This window comes from Heteronotia binoei, chromosome 3, assembly GCF_032191835.1.
Source record: "Heteronotia binoei isolate CCM8104 ecotype False Entrance Well chromosome 3, APGP_CSIRO_Hbin_v1, whole genome shotgun sequence".
Classification (NCBI taxonomy): domain Eukaryota; kingdom Metazoa; phylum Chordata; class Lepidosauria; order Squamata; family Gekkonidae; genus Heteronotia; species Heteronotia binoei.
This window is the reverse complement of record NC_083225.1, coordinates 193,454,966-193,474,210: the sequence shown is the minus strand read 5'-3', so window position 1 is coordinate 193,474,210 and position 19,245 is coordinate 193,454,966. Positions and strand designations below refer to the sequence as shown.

Below are 19,245 nucleotides of genomic sequence, written 5' to 3'. Positions count from 1 at the left end.
TGGTTTAATAATAGATCGGACCTCGATACAGACGGTACACCAGCACGGAGTTTCGCAGGACCGCCCGAGGCACTGTCATGCGAAGTGAAACGTCGACCTTTAACCCGTGATTCCTGTTATCGCTGTTTCGTGCAAGGCGAAAGTCTGCGGTTTGCTCGCATTTTTCTCTGTCCCGCTGCAGTGTTCCCGAAGGTCCTCACCAGGAATTTCAAGAACCCCTTTCTCATCATGGCGATGTTGACCATCATCAATTACGTCGCCATGGTTATCATCCTAGCCAACTTCCTGGCCAAATTCTTGGAGGCTCAGTTTACTCTCGTGGCATCGGACGCCATAATCATCGCAGGTATGTCAGCGTGGGTGGGCGTGGGCATCACTTCCCTGCATCTATCGGATAATTTCCAGATCTTACCAGTTCTTACCAGAGGAAGGCCTCAGCCTCTCTGCCCTGTCGTTGGCTGGACTAGATGGACCCTCCCTGCTCTGATCCAGCAGGGCTCTTCTGAGCTTCTCAGGGGAAGGCCTCAGCGTCTCCGCCCTGTCATTGGCCCTCCAGAGAAACTGGCTGGCCACTGTGTGAGACAGGAGGCTGGCCTAGATGGACCCTCCCTGGTCTGATCCAGCAGGGCTCTTCTGAGGTTCTTCTCAGGGAAAGGCCTCAGCCTCTCCGCCCTGTAGTTGGCTCTCAAGAGGAACTGGTTGGCCACTGTGTGAGATAGGAGGCTGGACTAGATGGACCCTCCCTGGTCTGAACCAGCAGGGTTCTTCTGATGTTCTCCTCAGCGGAAGGCCTCGGTCTCTCTGCCCTGTTGCTGGCTCTGCAGAGGAACGGGCTAGCCACTGTGTGAGACAGGAGGCTGGCCTAGATGGACCCTCCCTGGTCTGATCCAGCAGGGCTCTTCTGAGGTTCTTCTCAGGGGAAGGCCTCAGCCTCTCCGCCCTGTCGTTGGCCCTCCAGAGGAACTGGCTGGCCACTGTGTGAGACAGGAGGCTGGACTACATGGACCCTCCCTGGTCTGATCCAGCAGGGCTCTTCTGAGGTTCTTCTCAGGGGAAGGCCTCGGCCTCTCTGCCCTGTTGTTGGCCCTCCAGAGAAACTGGCTGGCCCCTGTGTGAGACAGGAGGCTGGACTAGATGGACCCTCCCTGGTCTGATCCAGCAGGGCTCTTCTAAGGTTCTTCTCAGGGGAAGGCCTCAGCCTCTCCGCCCTGTCGTTGGCCCTCCAGAGGAACTGCCTGGCCACTGTGTGAGACAGGAGGCTGGACTACACGGACCCTCCCTGGTCTGATCCAGCAGGGCTCTTCTGAGGTTCTTCTCAGGGGAAGGCCTCGGCCTCTCTGCCCTGTTGTTGGCCCTCCAGAGAAACTGGCTGGCCCCTGTGTGAGACAGGAGGCTGGACTAGATGGACCCTCCCTGGTCTGATCCAGCAGGGCTCTTCTGAGGTTCTTCTCAGGGGAAGGCCTCAGCCTCTCTGCCCTGTTGTTGGCCCTTCAGAGGAACTGGCTGGCCCCTATGTGAGACAGGAAGCTGCACTAGATGGACCCTCACTGGTCTGATCCAGCAGGGCTCTTCTGAGGTTCTTCTCAGGGGAAGGCCTCAGCCTCTCTGCCCTGTGGTTGGCCCTCCAGAGGAACTGGTTGGCCACTGGGTGAGACAGGAAGCTGGACTAGATGGACCCTCCCTGGTCTGATCCAGCAGGACTCTTCTGAGGTTCTTCTCAGGGGAAGGCCTCAGCCTCTCTGCCCTGTTGTTGGCCCTTCAGAGGAACTGGCTGGCCCCTGTGTGAGACAGGAAGCTGCACTAGATGGACCCTCCCTGGTCCGATCCAGCAGGGCTCTTCTGAGGTTCTTCTCAGCAGAAGGCCTCGGCCTCTCTGCCCTGGTGTTGGCCCTTCAGAGGAGCTGGCTGGCCACTGTGTGAAACAGGAGACTGGACTAGATGGACCCTCACTGGTCTGACCCAGCAAGGCTCTTCTGATGTTCTCCTCAGGGGAAGGCCTCGGCCTCTCTGCCCTGTTGTTGGCCCTTCAGAGGAACTGGCTGGCCCCTGTGTGAGACAGGAAGCTGCACTAGATGGACCCTCTCTGGTCTGATCCAGCAGGGCTCTTCTGAGGTTCTTCTCAGGGGAAGGCCTCAGCCTCTCTGCCCTGTTGTTGGCCCTTCAGAGGAAATGGCTGGCCCCTGTGTGAGACAGGAAGCTGCACTAGATGGACCCTCCCTGGTCTGATCCAGCAGGGCTCTTCTGAGGTTCTTCTCAGGGGAAGGCCTCAGCCTCTCTGCCCTGTGGTTGGTCCTCCAGAGGAACTGGTTGGCCACTGTGTGAGACAGGAAGCTGGACTAGATGGACCCTCCCTGGTCTGATCCAGCAGGGCTTTTCTGAGGTCCTTCTCAGCAGAAGGCCTTGGCCTCTCTACCCTGTTGTTGGCCCTTCAGAGGAACTGGCTGGCCACTGTGTGAAACAGGAGACTGACTAGATGGACCCTCACTGGTCTGACTCAGCAAGGTTCTTCTGATGTTCTCCTCAGGGGAAGGCCTCGGCCTCTCTGCCCTGTTGTTGGCCCTTCAGAGGAACTGGCTGGCCATTGTGTGAGACAGGATACTGGAATAGATGGACCCTCACTAATCTGACCCAGCAGGGCTGAGGTTCTTCTCAGGGAAAGGCCTTGGCCTCTCTGCCCTGTTCATTTGACCCTCCAGAGGAACTGGCAGGCCACTGCATGAGACAGGAGACTGGACTAGATGGACCCTCACTTGTCTGATCCAGCAAGGCTCTTCTGATGTTCTTCTCAGTGTGAGGCAGGAGACTGGACTGGGTGGATCCTCCCTGGTCTGATCCAGCAGGGCTCTTCTGAGGTTCTTCTCAGGGGAAGGCCTCGGCATCTCTACCCTGTTGTTGGCCCTTCAGAGGAACTGGCGGGCCCCTGTGTGAGACAGGAAGCTGCACTAGATGGTCGCTCCCTGGTCTGATCCAGCAGGGCTCTTCTGAGGTTCTCCTCAGGGGAAGGCCTTGGCCTCTCTGCCCTGTTGTTGGCCCTCCAAAGAAACTGGTTGGCCACTGTGTGAGAGAGGAGGCTGGACTGGGTGGACCCTCCCTGGTCTGATCCAGCAGGGCTCTTCTGAGGTTCTTCTCAGGGGAAGGCCTCGGCATCTCTGCCCTGTTGGCCCTTCAGAGGAACTGGCGGGCCCCTGTGTGAGACAGGAAGCTGCACTAGATGGTCGCTCCCTGGTCTGATCCAGCAGGGCTCTTCTGAGGTTCTCCTCAGGGGAAGGCCTCGGCCTCTCTGCCCTGTTGTTGGCCCTTCAGAGGAACTGGCTGGCCCCTGTGTGAGACAGGAAGCTGCACTAGATGGACCCTCTCTGGTCTGATCCAGCAGGGCTCTTCTGAGGTTCTTCTCAGGGGAAGGCCTCAGCCTCTCTGCCCTGTCGTTGGCCCTTCAGAGGAAATGGCTGGCCTCTGTGTGAGAAAGGAAGCTGCACTAGATGGACCCTCCCTGGTCTGATCCAGCAGGGCTCTTCTGAGGTTCTTCTCAGGGGAAGGCCTCAGCCTCTCTGCCCTGTGGTTGGCCCTCCAGAGGAACTGGTTGGCCACTGGGTGAGACAGGAAGCTGGACTAGATGGACCCTCCCTGGTCTGATCCAGCAGGACTCTTCTGAGGTTCTTCACAGGGGAAGGCCTCAGCCTCTCTGCCCTGTTGTTGGCCCTTCAGAGGAACTGGCTGGCCCCTGTGTGAGACAGGAAGCTGCACTAGATGGACCCTCCCTGGTCCGATCCAGCAGGGCTCTTCTGAGGTTCTTCTCAGCAGAAGGCCTCGGCCTCTCTGCCCTGGTGTTGGCCCTTCAGAGGAGCTGGCTGGCCACTGTGTGAAACAGGAGACTGGACTAGATGGATCCTCACTGGTCTGACCCAGCAAGGCTCTTCTGATGTTCTCCTCAGGGGAAGGCCTCGGCCTCTCTGCCCTGTTGTTGGCCCTTCAGAGGAACTGGCTGGCCCCTGTGTGAGACAGGAAGCTGCACTAGATGGACCCTCTCTGGTCTGATCCAACAGGGCTCTTCTGAGGTTCTTCTCAGGGGAAGGCCTCAGCCTCTCTGCCCTGTTGTTGGCCCTTCAGAGGAAATGGCTGCCCCTGTGTGAGACAGGAAGCTGCACTAGATGGACCCTCCCTGGTCTGATCCAGCAGGGCTCTTCTGAGGTTCTTCTCAGGGGAAGGCCTCAGCCTCTCTGCCCTGTGGTTGGTCCTCCAGAGGAACTGGTTGGCCACTGTGTGAGACAGGAAGCTGGACTAGATGGACCCTCCCTGGTCTGATCCAGCAGGGCTTTTCTGAGGTCCTTCTCAGCAGAAGGCCTTGGCCTCTCTACCCTGTTGTTGGCCCTTCAGAGGAACTGGCTGGCCACTGTGTGAAACAGGAGACTGACTAGATGGACCCTCACTGGTCTGACCCAGCAAGGTTCTTCTGATGTTCTCCTCAGGGGAAGGCCTCGGCCTCTCTGCCCTGTTGTTGGCCCTTCAGAGGAACTGGCTGGCCATTGTGTGAGACAGGATACTGGAATAGATGGACCCTCACTAATCTGACCCAGCAGGGCTAAGGTTCTTCTCAGGGAAAGGCCTTGGCCTCTCTGCCCTGTTCATTTGACCCTCCAGAGGAACTGGCAGGCCACTGCATGAGACAGGAGACTGGACTAGATGGACCCTCACTTGTCTGATCCAGCAAGGCTCTTCTGATGTTCTTCTCAGTGTGAGGCAGGAGACTGGACTGGGTGGACCCTCCCTGGTCTGATCCAGCAGGGCTCTTCTGAGGTTCTCCTCAGGGGAAGGCCTCGGCCTCTCTGCCCTGTTGTTGGCCCTTCAGAGGAACTGGCTGGCCCCTGTGTGAGACAGGAAGCTGCACTAGATGGACCCTCTCTGGTCTGATCCAGCAGGGCTCTTCTGAGGTTCTTCTCAGGGGAAGGCCTCAGCCTCTCTGCCCTGTTGTTGGCCCTTCAGAGGAAATGGCTGGCCCCTGTGTGAGACAGGAAGCTGGACTAGATGGACCCTCCCTGGTCTGATCCAGCAGGGCTCTTCTGAGGTCCTTCTCAGCAGAAGGCCTTGGCCTCTCTACCCTGTTGTTGGCCCTTCAGAGGAACTGGCTGGCCACTGTGTGAAACAGGAGACTGACTAGATGGACCCTCACTGGTCTGACCCAGCAAGGTTCTTCTGATGTTCTCCTCAGGGGAAGGCCTCGGCCTCTCTGCCCTGTTGTTGGCCCTTCAGAGGAACTGGCTGGCCATTGTGTGAGACAGGAGACTGGACTAGATGGACCCTCACTAATCTGACCCAGCAGAGCTGAGGTTCTTCTCAGGGAAAGGCCTTGGCCTCTCTGCCCTGTTCATTTGACCCTCCAGAGGAACTGGCAGGCCACTGCATGAGACAGGAGACTGGACTAGATGGACCCTCACTTGTCTGATCCAGCAAGGCTCTTCTGATGTTCTTCTCAGGGGAAGGCCTTGGCCTCTCTGCCCTGTTGTTGGCTTTCCAGAGGAACTGTATGGCCACTGTGTGAAACAGGAGACTGGATTACATAGACCCTCATTGGTCTGATCCAGCAGGGCTTTTCAGTTGTTCTTCTCAGGGGAAGGCCTCGGCCTCTCTGCCCTGTTGATGGCCCACCAGAGGAACTGGCTGGCCCCTGTGTGAGACAGGAGGCTGGACTAGATGGACCCTCACTGGTCTGATCTAGCAGGACTCTTCTGAAGTTCTTTTCAGAGGAAGGCCTAGGCTTCTCTGCCCTGTTGTCGACCCTCCAGAGGAGCTGGCTCGCCTCTATTGTGAGGCAGGAGACTGGACTGGGTGGACCCTCCCTGGTCTGATCCAGCAGGGCTCTTCTGAGGTTCTTCTCAGGGGAAGGCCTCGGCATCTCTACTTTGTTGTTGGCCCTTCAGAGGAACTGGCGGGCCCCTGTGTGAGACAGGAAGCTGCACTAGATGGTCGCTCCCTGGTCTGATCCAGCAGGGCTCTTCTGAGGTTCTCCTCAGGGGAAGGCCTTGGCCTCTCTGCCCTGTTGTTGGCCCTCCAAAGAAACTGGTTGGCCACTGTGTGAGAGAGGAGGCTGGACTGGGTGGACCCTCCCTGGTCTGATCCAGCAGGGCTCTTCTGAGGTTCTTCTCAGGGGAAGGCCTCGGCATCTCTGCCCTGTTGGCCCTTCAGAGGAACTGGCGGGCCCCTGTGTGAGACAGGAAGCTGCACTAGATGGTCGCTCCCTGGTCTGATCCAGCAGGGCTCTTCTGAGGTTCTCCTCAGGGGAAGGCCTCGGCCTCTCTGCTCTGTTGTTGGCCCTCCAAAGAAACTGGTTGGCCACTGTGTGAGAGAGGAGGCTGGACTGGATGGACCCTCACTGGTCTGATCCAGCAGGGCATTTCTGATGTTCTTCTCAGGGGAACGCCTCGGCCTCTCTGCCCTGTTGTTGGCCCTCCAAAAGAACTTGTTGGCCACTGTGTGAGACAGGAAGCTGGACTAGATGGAGCTTCACTGCTCCGATCCAGCAAGGGTTTTCTGATGTTCTTCTCAGGGGAAAGTGTCAGCCTATCTGCTCCGTTGTGGGCCCTCCAAAGGAACTGGTTGGCCACTGTGTGAGGCAGGAGGCTGGACCAGATGGATCCTCATTGGTCTGATCCAGCAGGGCTCTTCTGAGGTTCTTCTCAGGGGAAGGCCTTAGCCTGTTTGCCCTGTTGTGGGCCCTCCAGAGGAACTAGGTGGCCACTGTTTGAGACAGGATGCTGGACTAGATTGACCCTCAGCAGTCTAATCCAGCAGGGCTCCTCTGATGGTCTGATCCAGTAGGTTCTTCCGTGATCTACTGGTTCTTCCCTCCCACAGGTTCCAGCTTCCTCCCCATGGTCACCCTGGGAATCCTGCTTGGTGGCGTCATCATAAAGAAGTTCCAGTTGACCTTGCAGCAGAGTAGCCTCCTGTGCATCGGCAGCATGAGCCTTTGCCTCTTCTTCAGCTTCCCCCTCCTCTTCCTGGGCTGCTCAACCCACCCGGTGGCTGGCCTCGACTCTTCCAGAAGGTAGGTGAGCTCTGGGCCATGCATGTGCCCCTGTCCAGACATTGCAGGAAGAACTTCTGCTCTGTAGTGGTTAAGTGTGTGGACTCTTATCTGGGAGAACTGGGTTTGATTCCCCACTCCTCCACTGGCACTTGCTGGAATGGCCTTGGGTCAGCCAGAGCTCTCTTATCTGGGAGAACCGGGTTTGATTCCCCACTCCTGCACTTGCAGCTGCTGGAATGGCCTTGGGTCAGCCAGAGCTCTGTTATCTGGGAGAACCGGGTTTGATTCCCCACTCCTCCACTTGCAGCTGCTGGAATGGCCTTGGGTCAGCCAGAGCTCTCTTATCTGGGAGTACAGGGTTTGATTCCCCCCTCCTCCACTTGCAGCTGCTGGAATGGCTGTGGGTCAGCCAGAGCTCTCTTATCTGGGAGAACCAGGTTTGATTCCCCACTCCTCCACTTGCAGCTGCTGGAATGGCCTTGGGACAGCCAGAGCTCTCTTATCTGGGAGAACCGGGTTTGATTCCCCACTCCTCCACTTGCAACTGCTGGAATGGCCTGGGTCAGCCAGAGCTCTCTTATCTGGGAGAACCGGGTTTGATTCCCCACTCCTCCACTTGCAGCTGCTAGAATTGGCGTGGGTCAGCCAGAGCTCTCTTATCTGGGAGCACCGGGTTTGATTCCCCACTCCTCCACTTGCAGCTGCTGGAATGGCCTTGGGTCAGCCAGAGCTCTCTTATCTGGGAGAACCGGATTTGATTCCCCACTCCTCCACTTGCAGCTGCTGGAATGGCCTTGGGTCAGCCAGAGCTCTCATAGGAGTTGCCCTTGAAAAGGAACCTTTTGGGGGAGCTCTCTCAGCCCCACCCACCTCACAGGCAGTGTTCCCTCTAGGCTGAGTTAGTGTGAGGTAGCTCTGTTTTTTAGCCTCTGGCTCACACATTTTTGTCTCAGTTCAGGAAAAATGGTCCCAGAGCAATTGATGCCGTAGCTAACAACTTTAGCTCCAATAGCTCACAAAGTAGAATTTTTGTTCACACGAGTCCACAACTTAGAGGGAACATTGCTCACACAGTGTCTGTTGTAGGAGAGGAAGGGAAAGGAGATTGTGAGCTGCTTTGGGACTCTGAAATTCAGAGTGGAGGGTGGGATATAAATCCCATATCTTCTTCTTCTCCACTTGCAGCTGCTGGGATGGCCTTGGGTATCATACAGCGTGTCCTTAAAAGGGCAGCTTCTGGGAGACCTCTGGGAGAGGTCTCCAACATCTTCTTCTCTCTTAGCCCCACCCACCTCACAGGGTCCCAGAGCCTGTGTCTTTTGTGGGGGAGGAAGGTAAAGGAGATTGTGAGCCATTCTGAGATTGAGTGGAAGGCGAGATATACATCCAATACCACCTTCTTCTTCTTCTTCTTCTTCTTCTTCTTCTTCTTCTTCTTCTTCTTCTTCTTCTTCTTCTTCTTCTTTTTCTTCTTCTTCTTCTTCTTCTTCCTGTCTTACATCCCTGGGCAGCTCAGGGCGACCTCTATGCCCTCCCCTGCTTCCCATTTTATTCCCGCAACAGCTTGTTTGGTAGGCTAGACAGAGGGAGAATGGCTGGCAGATGCTCTACCACTGAGCCACAGCCCCATTCATGGCTCTCCAGGGTCTCCAGTTGAGGTTCTTCATGCCTACTTGCCTGGATCCTTTTCAGTTGAAAGATGCCGGAGATTGAACCTGGGACCTTCTGCTTACCAAGCAGATGCTCTACCACTGAGCCACAGCCCCATTCATGGCTCTCCAGGGTCTCCAGCTGAGCTTCTTCACGCCTATTTGCCTGCACCCTTTTTAGTTGGAAATGCCGGGGAATGAACCTGGGACCTTCTGCTTACCAAGCAGATGCTCTACCACTGAGCCACAGCCCCATTCATGGCTCTCCAGGGTCTCCAGCTGAGGTTCTTCACGCCTACTTGCCTGGATCCTTTTTAGTTGGGGATGCCGGGGATTGAACCTGGGGCCTTCTGCTTACCAAGCAGATGCTCTACCACTGAGCCCCAGGCCCATTCGTGGCTCTCCAGGGTCTCCAGCTGAGGTTATTCATGCCTACTTGCCTGGACCCTTTTTAGTTGGAGATGCCGGGGATTGAACCTGGGACCTTCTGCTTACCAAGCAGATGCTCTACCACTGAGCCACAGCCCTATTCATGGGTCTCAAGCTGAGGTTCTTCACGCCTATATGCATGGACCCTTTTTAGTTGGAGATGCCGAGGATTGAACCTGGGACCTTCTGCTTATCAAGCAGATGCTCTACCACTGAGCCACAGCACCATTCATGGCTCTGCAGGGTCTCAAGCTGAGGTTTTTCACGCCTACTTGCCCTGACCCTTTTTAGTTGGAGATGCCAGGGATTGAACCTGGGACCTTCTGCTTACCAAGCAGATGCTCTACCACTGAGCCACAGCCCCATTCATGGCTCTCCAGGGTCTCAACTGAGGTTTTTCACGCCTATTTGCCTGGACCATTTTTAGTTGGAGATGCCAGGGATTGAACCTGGGAACTTCTGCTTCCCAAGTAGATGCTCTACCACTGAGCCACAGCCCCATTCATGGCTCTCCAGGGTCTCCAGCTGAGGTTCTTCATGCCTATTTGCCTGGACCCTTTTTAGTGGAGATGCCGGGGATTGAACCTGGGACCTTCTGCTTCCCAAGCAGATGTTCTACCACTGAGCCACAGGCCCATTCGTGGCTGACCAGGGTCTCCAGCTGAGGTTCTTCACGCCTATTTGCATGGACCCTTTTTAGTTGGAGATGCCGGGGATTGAACCTGGGACCTTCTTCTTATCAAGCAGATGCTCTACCACTGAGCCACAGCACCATTCATGGCTCTCCAGGGTCTCAAGCTGAGGTTTTTCACGCCTACTTGCCCGGACCCTTTTTAGTTGGAGATGCCAGGGATTGAACCTGGGACCTTTTGCTTCCCAAGTAGATGCTCTACCACTGAGCCACAGCCCCATTCATGGCTCTCCAGGGTCTCAATCTGAGTTTCTTCACGCCTATTTGCCTGGACCCTTTTTAGTTGGAGATGCCGGGGATTGTACCTGGGACCTTCTGCTTACCAAGCAGATTCTCTACCACAGAGCCACAGCCCTATTAATGGCTCTCCAGGGTCTCAAGCTGAGGTTTTTCATGCCTACTTGCATGGACCCTTTTAGGTTGGAGATGCCATTAATTGAACCTGGGACTTTCCGCTTACCAAGCAGATTCTCTACCACTGAGCCACAGCCCCATTCATGGCTCTCCAGGGTCTCCAGCTGAGGTTATTCATGCCTACTTGCCTGGACCCTTTTTAGTTAGAGATGCCGGGGATTGAACCTGGGACCTTCTGCTTCCCAAGCAGCTGCTAGCGTGTCGGATCCCATTAGATGTCATATGCCATCCGAAACAGTTCAGTCTTGCAATCCCTGTGGAACCGCGATAACTCCCTCAGGGCCCTGTTGGCTTTTGGGAGGGTGTTTCAAAGTGATCTTAACAATACTCTTTATGAAATTGGCTAAAAGAACTCTTTCTGAAAGTAGCCATACTCTTATGAAATGGGGGGGAAAAGCTCTTTAGCACTAAGCTCTTCAACAGCTTAAGCCATATTGCTCTCATCACTGTCATTGTGTATATATATGTGTGTGTGTGTGTGTGTGTGTATATATATATATATATATATATATATATATATATATATATATATATATATATATAATTTTTTTGGCCACTCTGTGACCCAGACTGTTGGACTGGATGGACCATTGGCCTGACCCAGCATGGCTTCTCTTATGTTCTTATGTGACACAGAGTGCTGGACTGGAGGGGCCACTGGCCTGATCCAACAGGGCTTCTCTTATGTTCTTATGTGACACAGAATGTTGGACTGGATGGGCCATTGGCCTGATCCAACAGGGCTTCTCTTATGTTCTTATGTGACACAGAGTGTTGGACTGGATGAGCCATTGGCCTGATCCAACAGGGCTTCTCTTATGTTCTTATGTGACACAGACTGTTGGACTGGAGGGGCCATTGGCCTGATCCAACAGGGCTTCTCTTATGTTCTTATGTGACACAGAGTGTTGGACTGGAGGGGCCACTGGCCTGATCCAACAGGGCTTCTCTTATGTTCTTATGTGACACAGAGTGCTGGACTGGAGGGGCCACTGGCCTGATCCAACAGGGCTTCTCTTATGTGACACAGAATGTTGGACTGGATAGGTCACTGGCCTGATCCAACAGGGCTTTTCTTATGTGACACAGAATGTTGGATTGGAGGGGCCACTGGCCTGATCCAACAGGGCTTCTCTTATGTTCTTATGTGACACAGAGTGTTGGACTGGAGGGGCCACTGGCCTGATCCAACAGGGCTTATCTTATGTTCTTATGTGACACAGTGTGCTGGACTGGATGGGCCATGGGCCTGATCCAACATGGCTTCTCTTATGTTCTTATGTGACACAGAGTGTTGGACTGGAGGGGCCACTGGCCTGATCCAACAGGGCTTCTCTTATGTTCTTATGTGACACAGAGTGTTGGACTGGATGGGCCACTGGCCTGATCTAACAGGGCTTCTCTTATGTTGTTATGTGTCACAGAGTGTTGGACTGGAGGGGCCACTGGCCTGATCCAACAGGGCTTCTCTTATGTTCTTATGTGACCCAGAGTGTTGGACTGGAGGGGCCACTGGCCTGATCCAACAGGGCTTCTCTTATGTTCTTATGTGACTCAGAGTGTTGGACTGGAGGGGCCACTGGCCTGATCCAACAGAGCTTCTCTTATGTTCTTAAGTGACACAGAGTGTTGGACTGGATGGACCATTGGCCTGATCCAACAGGGTTTCTTTAGTGTTCTTATGAGGTCTTAAGACTTATTATTTATGTATTCGCCTTCTGATAACTGCAGGTTGTTTTGGTAACTGCAGGGCTTGGTTTTGAGCTTCTGCTGTTGGGGGTACAAAATAAATTCCCACATAGCCTACAAAGAGTAGGATGACATTCAACTTTGATAGATCTAAGCGGGCAACCATGTTGGTCTGAAGTTGTTGAATAATGCAGGAATCCAGTTGCACCTTTAAGACTAACCAAGTTTCATTGAGAATGTAAGCTTTTGTGTGCTTTCTAAGCACGCTTCGTCAGACGAGGGGATCAGGTATTGTGGGCTGAAATACAAGCAGTTTGTTGATTAAAGATGCAGGCTGATCACACGGTGTGGCTTGATCATTTGGTCTGGATAGCTATAAAAGGTAATAAAGTCCTCTGCCAATTGGTATCACATAAGGACCAAATGGCCAAGTGATCAGTCTGCACACTTAATCAACAAGCGGCTTGTATTTCAGCCCACAAGACTTGATCCCCTTGTCTGATGAAGTGTGCTTAGAGAGCACATGAAAACTCACGTTCTCAATTAAACTTCGTCAAAGGTGCGACTTGATTCCTTCTTTGTTCTACTGCTTCAGACTGTGACGGAACCGGCCTGATTCTGCCTTCAGACCCGGTCCCGTCAACTCCCTATTGAGTCGCCAACTCATGGAGGGAGCTATTTCTCCTCCGGCCACTTGGGCTCGCTGCCACCACCTGCTCAGTCTAGGGGTTCAGATTGAGAGGAACAGGACTCCCAATCCCCCTCTCCAGCTCTGAGGCCAGGCCTCAAGGTCCTCTGCCACCCTGTACTTGGGTATCACAGAGACCACAGCACTTCTTCGGGGAACCCCTGGAGGACTGGCACCTTATCCAACTGCATGCCTTCCCCCTTCCCCGGGGCCCCCTTCATAAAGCAGCGTGGTCTAAGCGGTCGGGATCTATGTGGTACAAAGTTTGACTGCCAGCATTCAAAACAAGAAAAATATTTAATAAGAAGAGAAAGAAAGAAAAACAAAACAAAACCAAAAACAGTTACATGTAAAAGTTTAGCACAGCACCTGAACAGCAGCCAGAGGGACAAATAAAAGGTGGGTTTAAACGCATCCCCTCGTCCCTGGTGTAAACTTGCCCTACCTTATGAATGACTGCCTGGGGTCCCACAGGCAGGAGCCCACAGGCTGGCAACCTCGCTTCCTGAGCACCAGCTGAGAACTGACCTTTTTCCGCCTCACTCCAATAAAACAAAAGAACTTCCTGCCCCTCTAGGAGGCTTTCCCCCTAGAGTTGATGGTTTAACTCCCGAAGGGAGGGGGGAGTGAAGGGAAGACTAGGCCGCAAAGCCTGCCTAGCAGTTTCATGTTCCCTCCCAACCAAGCATCATCATGAACTAAGATGGCATTTCTCCACACAGACCAACACAGTTGCCCACTTGGCTCACTCCTAGAAATTCTTGAACAAAGCAGGAGTCCAGTTGCACCTTTAAGACCGACCAAGTTTTATTCAGAAGGTCAGCTTTCGTGTGCTCTCTAAGCACGCTTCGTCAGATGAGGGGATCAGATATTGTGGGCTGAAAAACAAGCAGTTTGTTGATTAAGTGTGCAGACAGATCACACGGTAAACCAGTGTGGCTTGGCCATTTGGTCTGGATAGCCGTAAAAGGTAATAAAGTCCTCTGCCAATTGGTGTTTCTGTAAATCTAGGTGAATCACAAAAGGGATGTGTATTTCCTAGTTGTAGTCCACCTACAACTAGGTACTACAACTACAACTAGATGGACTACAACTAGGAAATACACGTCCTTTTGTGATTCACCTAGATTTACAAAAACACCAATTGGCAGAGGACGTTATTACCTTTTAGAAGAAGAAGAAGAAGATACTGGATTTATATCCCGCCCTCCACTCTGAAGAGTCTCAGAGCGACTCACAATCTCCTTTCCCTTCCTCCCCCACAACAGACACCCTGTGAGGTAGATGAAGATATTGGATTTATATCCCACCCTCCACTCCGAAGAGTCTCAGAGCGGCTCACAATCTCCTTTCCCTTCCTCCCCCACAACAGACACCCTGTGAGGTAGATGAAGATATTGGATTTATATCCCGCCCTCCACTCCGAAGAGTCTCAGAGTGGCTCACAATCTCCTTTCCCTTCCTCCCCCACAACAGACACCCTGTGAGGTAGATGAAGATACTGGATTTATATCCCGCCCTCCACTCCGAAGAGTCTCAGAGCAGCTCACAATCTCCTTTCCCTTCCTCCCCCACAACAGACACCCTGTGAGGTAGATGAAGATATTGGATTTATATCCCGCCCTCCACTCCGAAGAGTCTCAGAGCGGCTTACAATCTCCTTTCCCTTCCTCCCCCACAACAGACACCCTGTGAGGTAGATGAAGATATTGGATTTATATCCCACCCTCCACTCTGAAGAGTCTCAAAGCGGCTCACAAGCTCCTTTCCCTTCCTCCCCCACAACTGACACCCTGTGAGGTAGATGAAGATATTGGATTTATATCCCGCCCTCCACTCTGAAGAGTCTCAGAGCGACTCACAATCTCCTTTCTCTTCCTCCCCCACAACAGACACCCTGTGAGGTGGGTGGGGCTGAGAGGGCTCTCACAGCAGCTGCCCTTTCAAGGACAACCTCTGCCAGAGCTCTGGCTGATCCAAGGCCATTCCAGCAGGTGCAAGTGGAAGAGTGGGGAATCAAACCCGGTTCTCCCAGATAAGAGTTCGCACACTTAACCTCTACAACCAGACTGGCTCTCCAGTTTTATGGCTATCCAGACCAAATGTCCAAGCCACGCTGGTTTACCGTGTGATCTGCCTGCACTCTTAATCAACAAACTGCTTGTATTTCAGCCCACAATACCTGATCCCCTTGTCTGACGAAGTGTGCTTAGAGAGCACACGAAAGCTGACATTCTGAATAAAACTTGGTCGGTCTTAAAGGTGGATCTTGGCTCCTATTTTGTTCAAATTTGATTTTAAAGCAACTCTTCTTCAGATCAGCACAAATTATTCTTCTGCCTTTCTTCTAGACCTGCCCCTGGGGAAGCTTCGTCTTCGACTGCAACCGGAGATGCAGCTGCTCTTCCAGCGCCTTCAACCCTGTCTGTGGCCAGAATAAGATTGAATACATCTCCCCTTGTTACGCTGGCTGCTCGGATCTACAGTATGAAGAGGGAACTAGGGTAGTCTCGGTGAGTAGAAAGCCTTTGTGAGTCTGTGTGATGGAAACCCCTAAAAGGAAAGCCGTGGGCAGGTCTCGTTTTGGGCAGGAACTCACAGGAGGAGAGCTCTGAAACCTTTACATTTCATTGTGAATAATAATAATAATAAGACACTGGATTTATATCCCACCCTCCACTCCGCATCTCAGAGTGTCAAAGCAGCTCACAATCTCCTTTCCCTTCCTCTCCCCCAACAGACACCCTGGGAGGTAGGTGGGGCTGAGAGAAGAAGAAGACTGTAGATTTATACCCCGGCCTTCACTCTGAATCAGAGACTCAGAGCAGCTTACAATCTCCTTTATCTTCTCTCCCCACAACAGGACACCCTGTGAGGTGGGTGGGGCTGAGAGAGCTCTGACAGAAGCTGCCCTTTTAAGGACAGCTCTGCTAGAGCCTACGGCTGACCCAAGGCCATTCCAGCAGTTGCAAGTGGAGGAGTGGGGAATCAAACCCAGTTCTCCCAGATAAGAGTCCTCACACTTAACCATTACTCCAAACTGGCTCTCTCTCGAAGAAGAAGAATGGCAGATTTATATCCCGGCCTTCCCCTCTGAATCAGAGACTCAGAATGGCTCACAGTCTCCTTTATCTTCTCTGCCCACAACAGACACCCTGTGAGGTGGGTGGGGGCTGAGAGGGCTCTCACAGCAGCTTCCCTTTCAAGGACAACCTCTGCAAGAGCTCTGGCTGACCCAAGGCCATTCCAGCAGGTGCAAGTGGAGGAGTGGGGAATCAAACCCAGTTCTCCCAGATAAGAGGTTTTTTCCAGCTCCCTTTGAAACAGGAGGGGCCAAGCACAGCGGTGGGCCGATGATGTCACTTCCAGTATGGAATACTGTGCACAATTCTGGTCAACGCACCTCAAAAGGATATTATAGCATTGGGGAAAGTCCAGAAAAGGGCAACTAGAATGATTAAAGGGTTGGAACACTTTCCCTATGAAGAAAGGTTAAAACGCTTGGGGCTCTTTAGCTTGGAGAAACGTCGACTGCGGGGTGACATGAGAGAGGTTTATAACATAATGCAAGCGATGGAGAAAGTAAAGAAAGAAGTCCTTTTCTCCCTTTCTCACAATAAGAGAACTCGTGGGCATTCAATGAAATTGCTGAGCAGTCAGGTTAAAATGGATAAAAGGAAGTCCTTCTTCACCCAAAGGATGATTAACATGTGGAATTCACTGCCACAGGAGGTGGTGGCTGCTGCAAGCATAGCCAGCTTCAAGAGGGGATTGGACAAAAATATGGAGCAGAGGTCCATCAGTGGCTATTAGCCACAGTGTATGTGTGTGTGTGTGTGTGTGTGTATACACACACACACATATATGGCCACGGTGTGACACAGAGTGTTGGACTGGATGGGCCATTGGCCTGATCCAACAGGCTTCTCTTATGTTCTTATGTGACACAGAGGTTGGACTGGAGGGGCCATTGGCCTGATCCAATAGGGTTTATCTTATGTTCTTATGTGACACAGAGTGTTGGACTGGAGGGGCCATTGGCCTGATCCAATAGGGTTTATCTTATGTTCTTATGTGACACAGAGTGTTGGACTGGAGGGGCCATTGGCCTGATCCAACAGGGCTTCTCTTATGTTCTTATGTGACACAGAGTGTTGGGACTGGGGGGGCCATTGGCCTGATCCAACAGGGCTTCTCTTATGTTCTTATGTGACACAGAGTGTTGGACTGGAGGGGCCACTGGCCTGATCCAACAGGGCTTCTCTTATGTTCTTGTGTGACACAGAGTGTTGGACTGGATGGGCCCTTGGCCTGATCCAACAGGGCTTCTCTTATGTTCTTATGTGACACAGACTGTTGGACTGGTGGGGCCATTGGCCTGATCCAACAGGGCTTTTCTTATGTTCTTATGTGACACAGAGTGTTGGACTGGAGGGGCCACTGGCCTGATCCAACAGGGCTTCTCTTATGTTCTTATGTGACACAGAGTGTTGGACTGGTGGGGCCATTGGCCTGATCCAACAGGGCTTCTCTTATGTTCTTATGTGACACAGAGTGTTGGACTGGAGGGGCCACTGGCCTGATCCAACAGGGCTTCTCTTATGTTCTTATGTGACACAGACTGTTGGACTGGTGGGGCCATTGGTCTGATCCAACATGGCTTCTCTTATGTTCTTATGTGACTCTGTGTTACACAGTGGCCAAAAAAAATGTGTATGTATGTGTGTGTATATATATATATATATATATATATATATATATATATATATGCACATATACACACTGTGGCTAATAGCCACTGATGGACCTCTGTTCCATATTTTTATCTTACCCCCCTCTTGAAGGTGGCTATGCTTGTGGCCGCACACCACCTCCTGTGGCAGTGAATTCCACATGTTAATCACCCTTTGGCTGAAGAAGTATTTCCTTTTATCCGTTTTAACCTGTCTGCTCAGCAATTTCATCGAATGCCCACGAGTTCTTGTATTGTGAGAAAGGTAGAAAAGTACTACTTTCTCTACTTTATCCATCCCATGCATTATCTTGTAAACCTCTATCATGTCACACCGTAGACGATGTTTCTCCAAGCTAAAGAGCCCCAAGCGTTTCAACCTTTCTTCATAGGGAAAGTGTTCCAAACCTTTAATGCCGGGGAGGGACGGTGGCTCAGTGGTAGAGCATCTGCTTGGTAAGCAGAAGGTCCCAGGTTCAATCCCCGGCATCTCCAACTAAAAAGGTTCCAGGGAAATAGGTGTGAAAACCCCCAGCTTGAAACCATGGAGAGCCACTGCCAGTCTGAGTAGACAATACTGACTTTGATGGACCAAGGGTCCGATTCAGTAGAAGGCAGCTTCATATCATTCTAGTTGCCCTTTTCTGGACTTTCTCCAATGCTATAATATCCTTTTTGAAGTGCGGTGACCAGAACTGCACACAGTACTCCAAATGAGACCGCACCATCGATTTATACAGGGGCATTATGATACTGGCTGATTTGTTTTCAATTCCCTTTCTAATAATTCCCAACATGGCGTTGGCCTTTTTTATTGCAAACGCACACTGTCTTGACATTTTCGGTGAGTTATCTACCACGACCCCAAGATCTCTCTCTTGGTCATTCTCTGCCAGTTCACACCCCCATCAACTTGTATTTGTAGCTGGGATTCTTGGCCCCAATGTGCATTACTTGGCACTTGGCCACATTGAACAGCATCTGCCACGTTGACGTCCATTCACCCAGCCTCTCTCTCAGCCTCCTGGGGTGGAGCCAGGAGACTTTGGGAGTGGAACCAGGAGACATTGGGGTGGAGCCAGGAACAAGGGTGTAACAGCATAATTGAACTCCAAGGGAGTTCTGGCCATCACATTTATAGGGACAGCACACCTTTTTAAATGTCTTCCTTCCATATGAAATAATGAAGGATAGGGTCACCTTCTTTTGGGGCTCATAGAATTGGACCCCCTGGTTCAATCATTTTGAAACTTGGGGGGGGGGGGGTACTTTGGGGAGAGGCACTAGATACTATACTGAAAATTGGTGCCTCTACCTCAAAAAACAGCTCCCCAGAGCCCCCGAAACCTCCAGATCAATTCCCTTTTCTCACTTTTCTCCCTTTCTCACAATACAAGAACTCGTGGGCATTCGATGAAATTGCTGAGCAGACAGGTTAAAACGGATAAAAGGAAGTAGTTCTTCACCCAAAGGGTGATTAACATGTGGAATTCATTGCCACAGGAGGTGGTGGCGGCCACAAGCATAGCCACCTTCAGGAGGGGTTTAGATAAAAATATGGAGCAGAGGTCCATCAGTGGCTATTAGCCACAGTGTGTGTGTGTGTGTGATTATATATATATATATATGTGTGTGTGTATAATATATGTGTGTGTGTGTGTGTGTGTGTGTATATATATATATATATATAGATATATAGATATAGATATAGATAGATATAGATATAGATATTGCCACTGTGTGACAGAGTGTTGGACTGGATGGGCCATTGGCCTGATCTAATATGGCTTCTCTTATGTTCCCCATTATACCCTATGAGAATCAATCTCCACATAGGGAATAATGAAGTGTTCAGCAGACGTTCCCCCCTTCCCCCCCTGTTTTTCTGGATACTCTGAAGCGAGGGATTGGCCTCTCTACTCACGAGTT

At 52.1% G+C, this 19,245-nt stretch overlaps 1 protein-coding gene and 1 non-coding gene across 2 annotated transcripts in view; one reads left to right on the top strand and one right to left on the bottom strand.

Moving 5' to 3' along the window:
• Positions 1 to 19,245, top strand: part of LOC132569171 (solute carrier organic anion transporter family member 2B1-like) — a 97,043-nt gene that overhangs the window by 37,355 nt on the left and 40,443 nt on the right. The window contains exons 7-9 of the mRNA XM_060235360.1: positions 182 to 346; positions 6,850 to 7,042; positions 15,928 to 15,942. Coding sequence (XP_060091343.1) covers positions 182 to 346; positions 6,850 to 7,042; positions 15,928 to 15,942 — 373 coding nt within the window. The remainder of the gene's footprint in view (positions 1 to 181; positions 347 to 6,849; positions 7,043 to 15,927; positions 15,943 to 19,245) is intronic.
• TRNAT-GGU (transfer RNA threonine (anticodon GGU)) lies at positions 9,395 to 9,466 on the bottom strand. Its single transcript has one exon. It is a non-coding gene; the product is annotated as a tRNA-Thr (tRNA).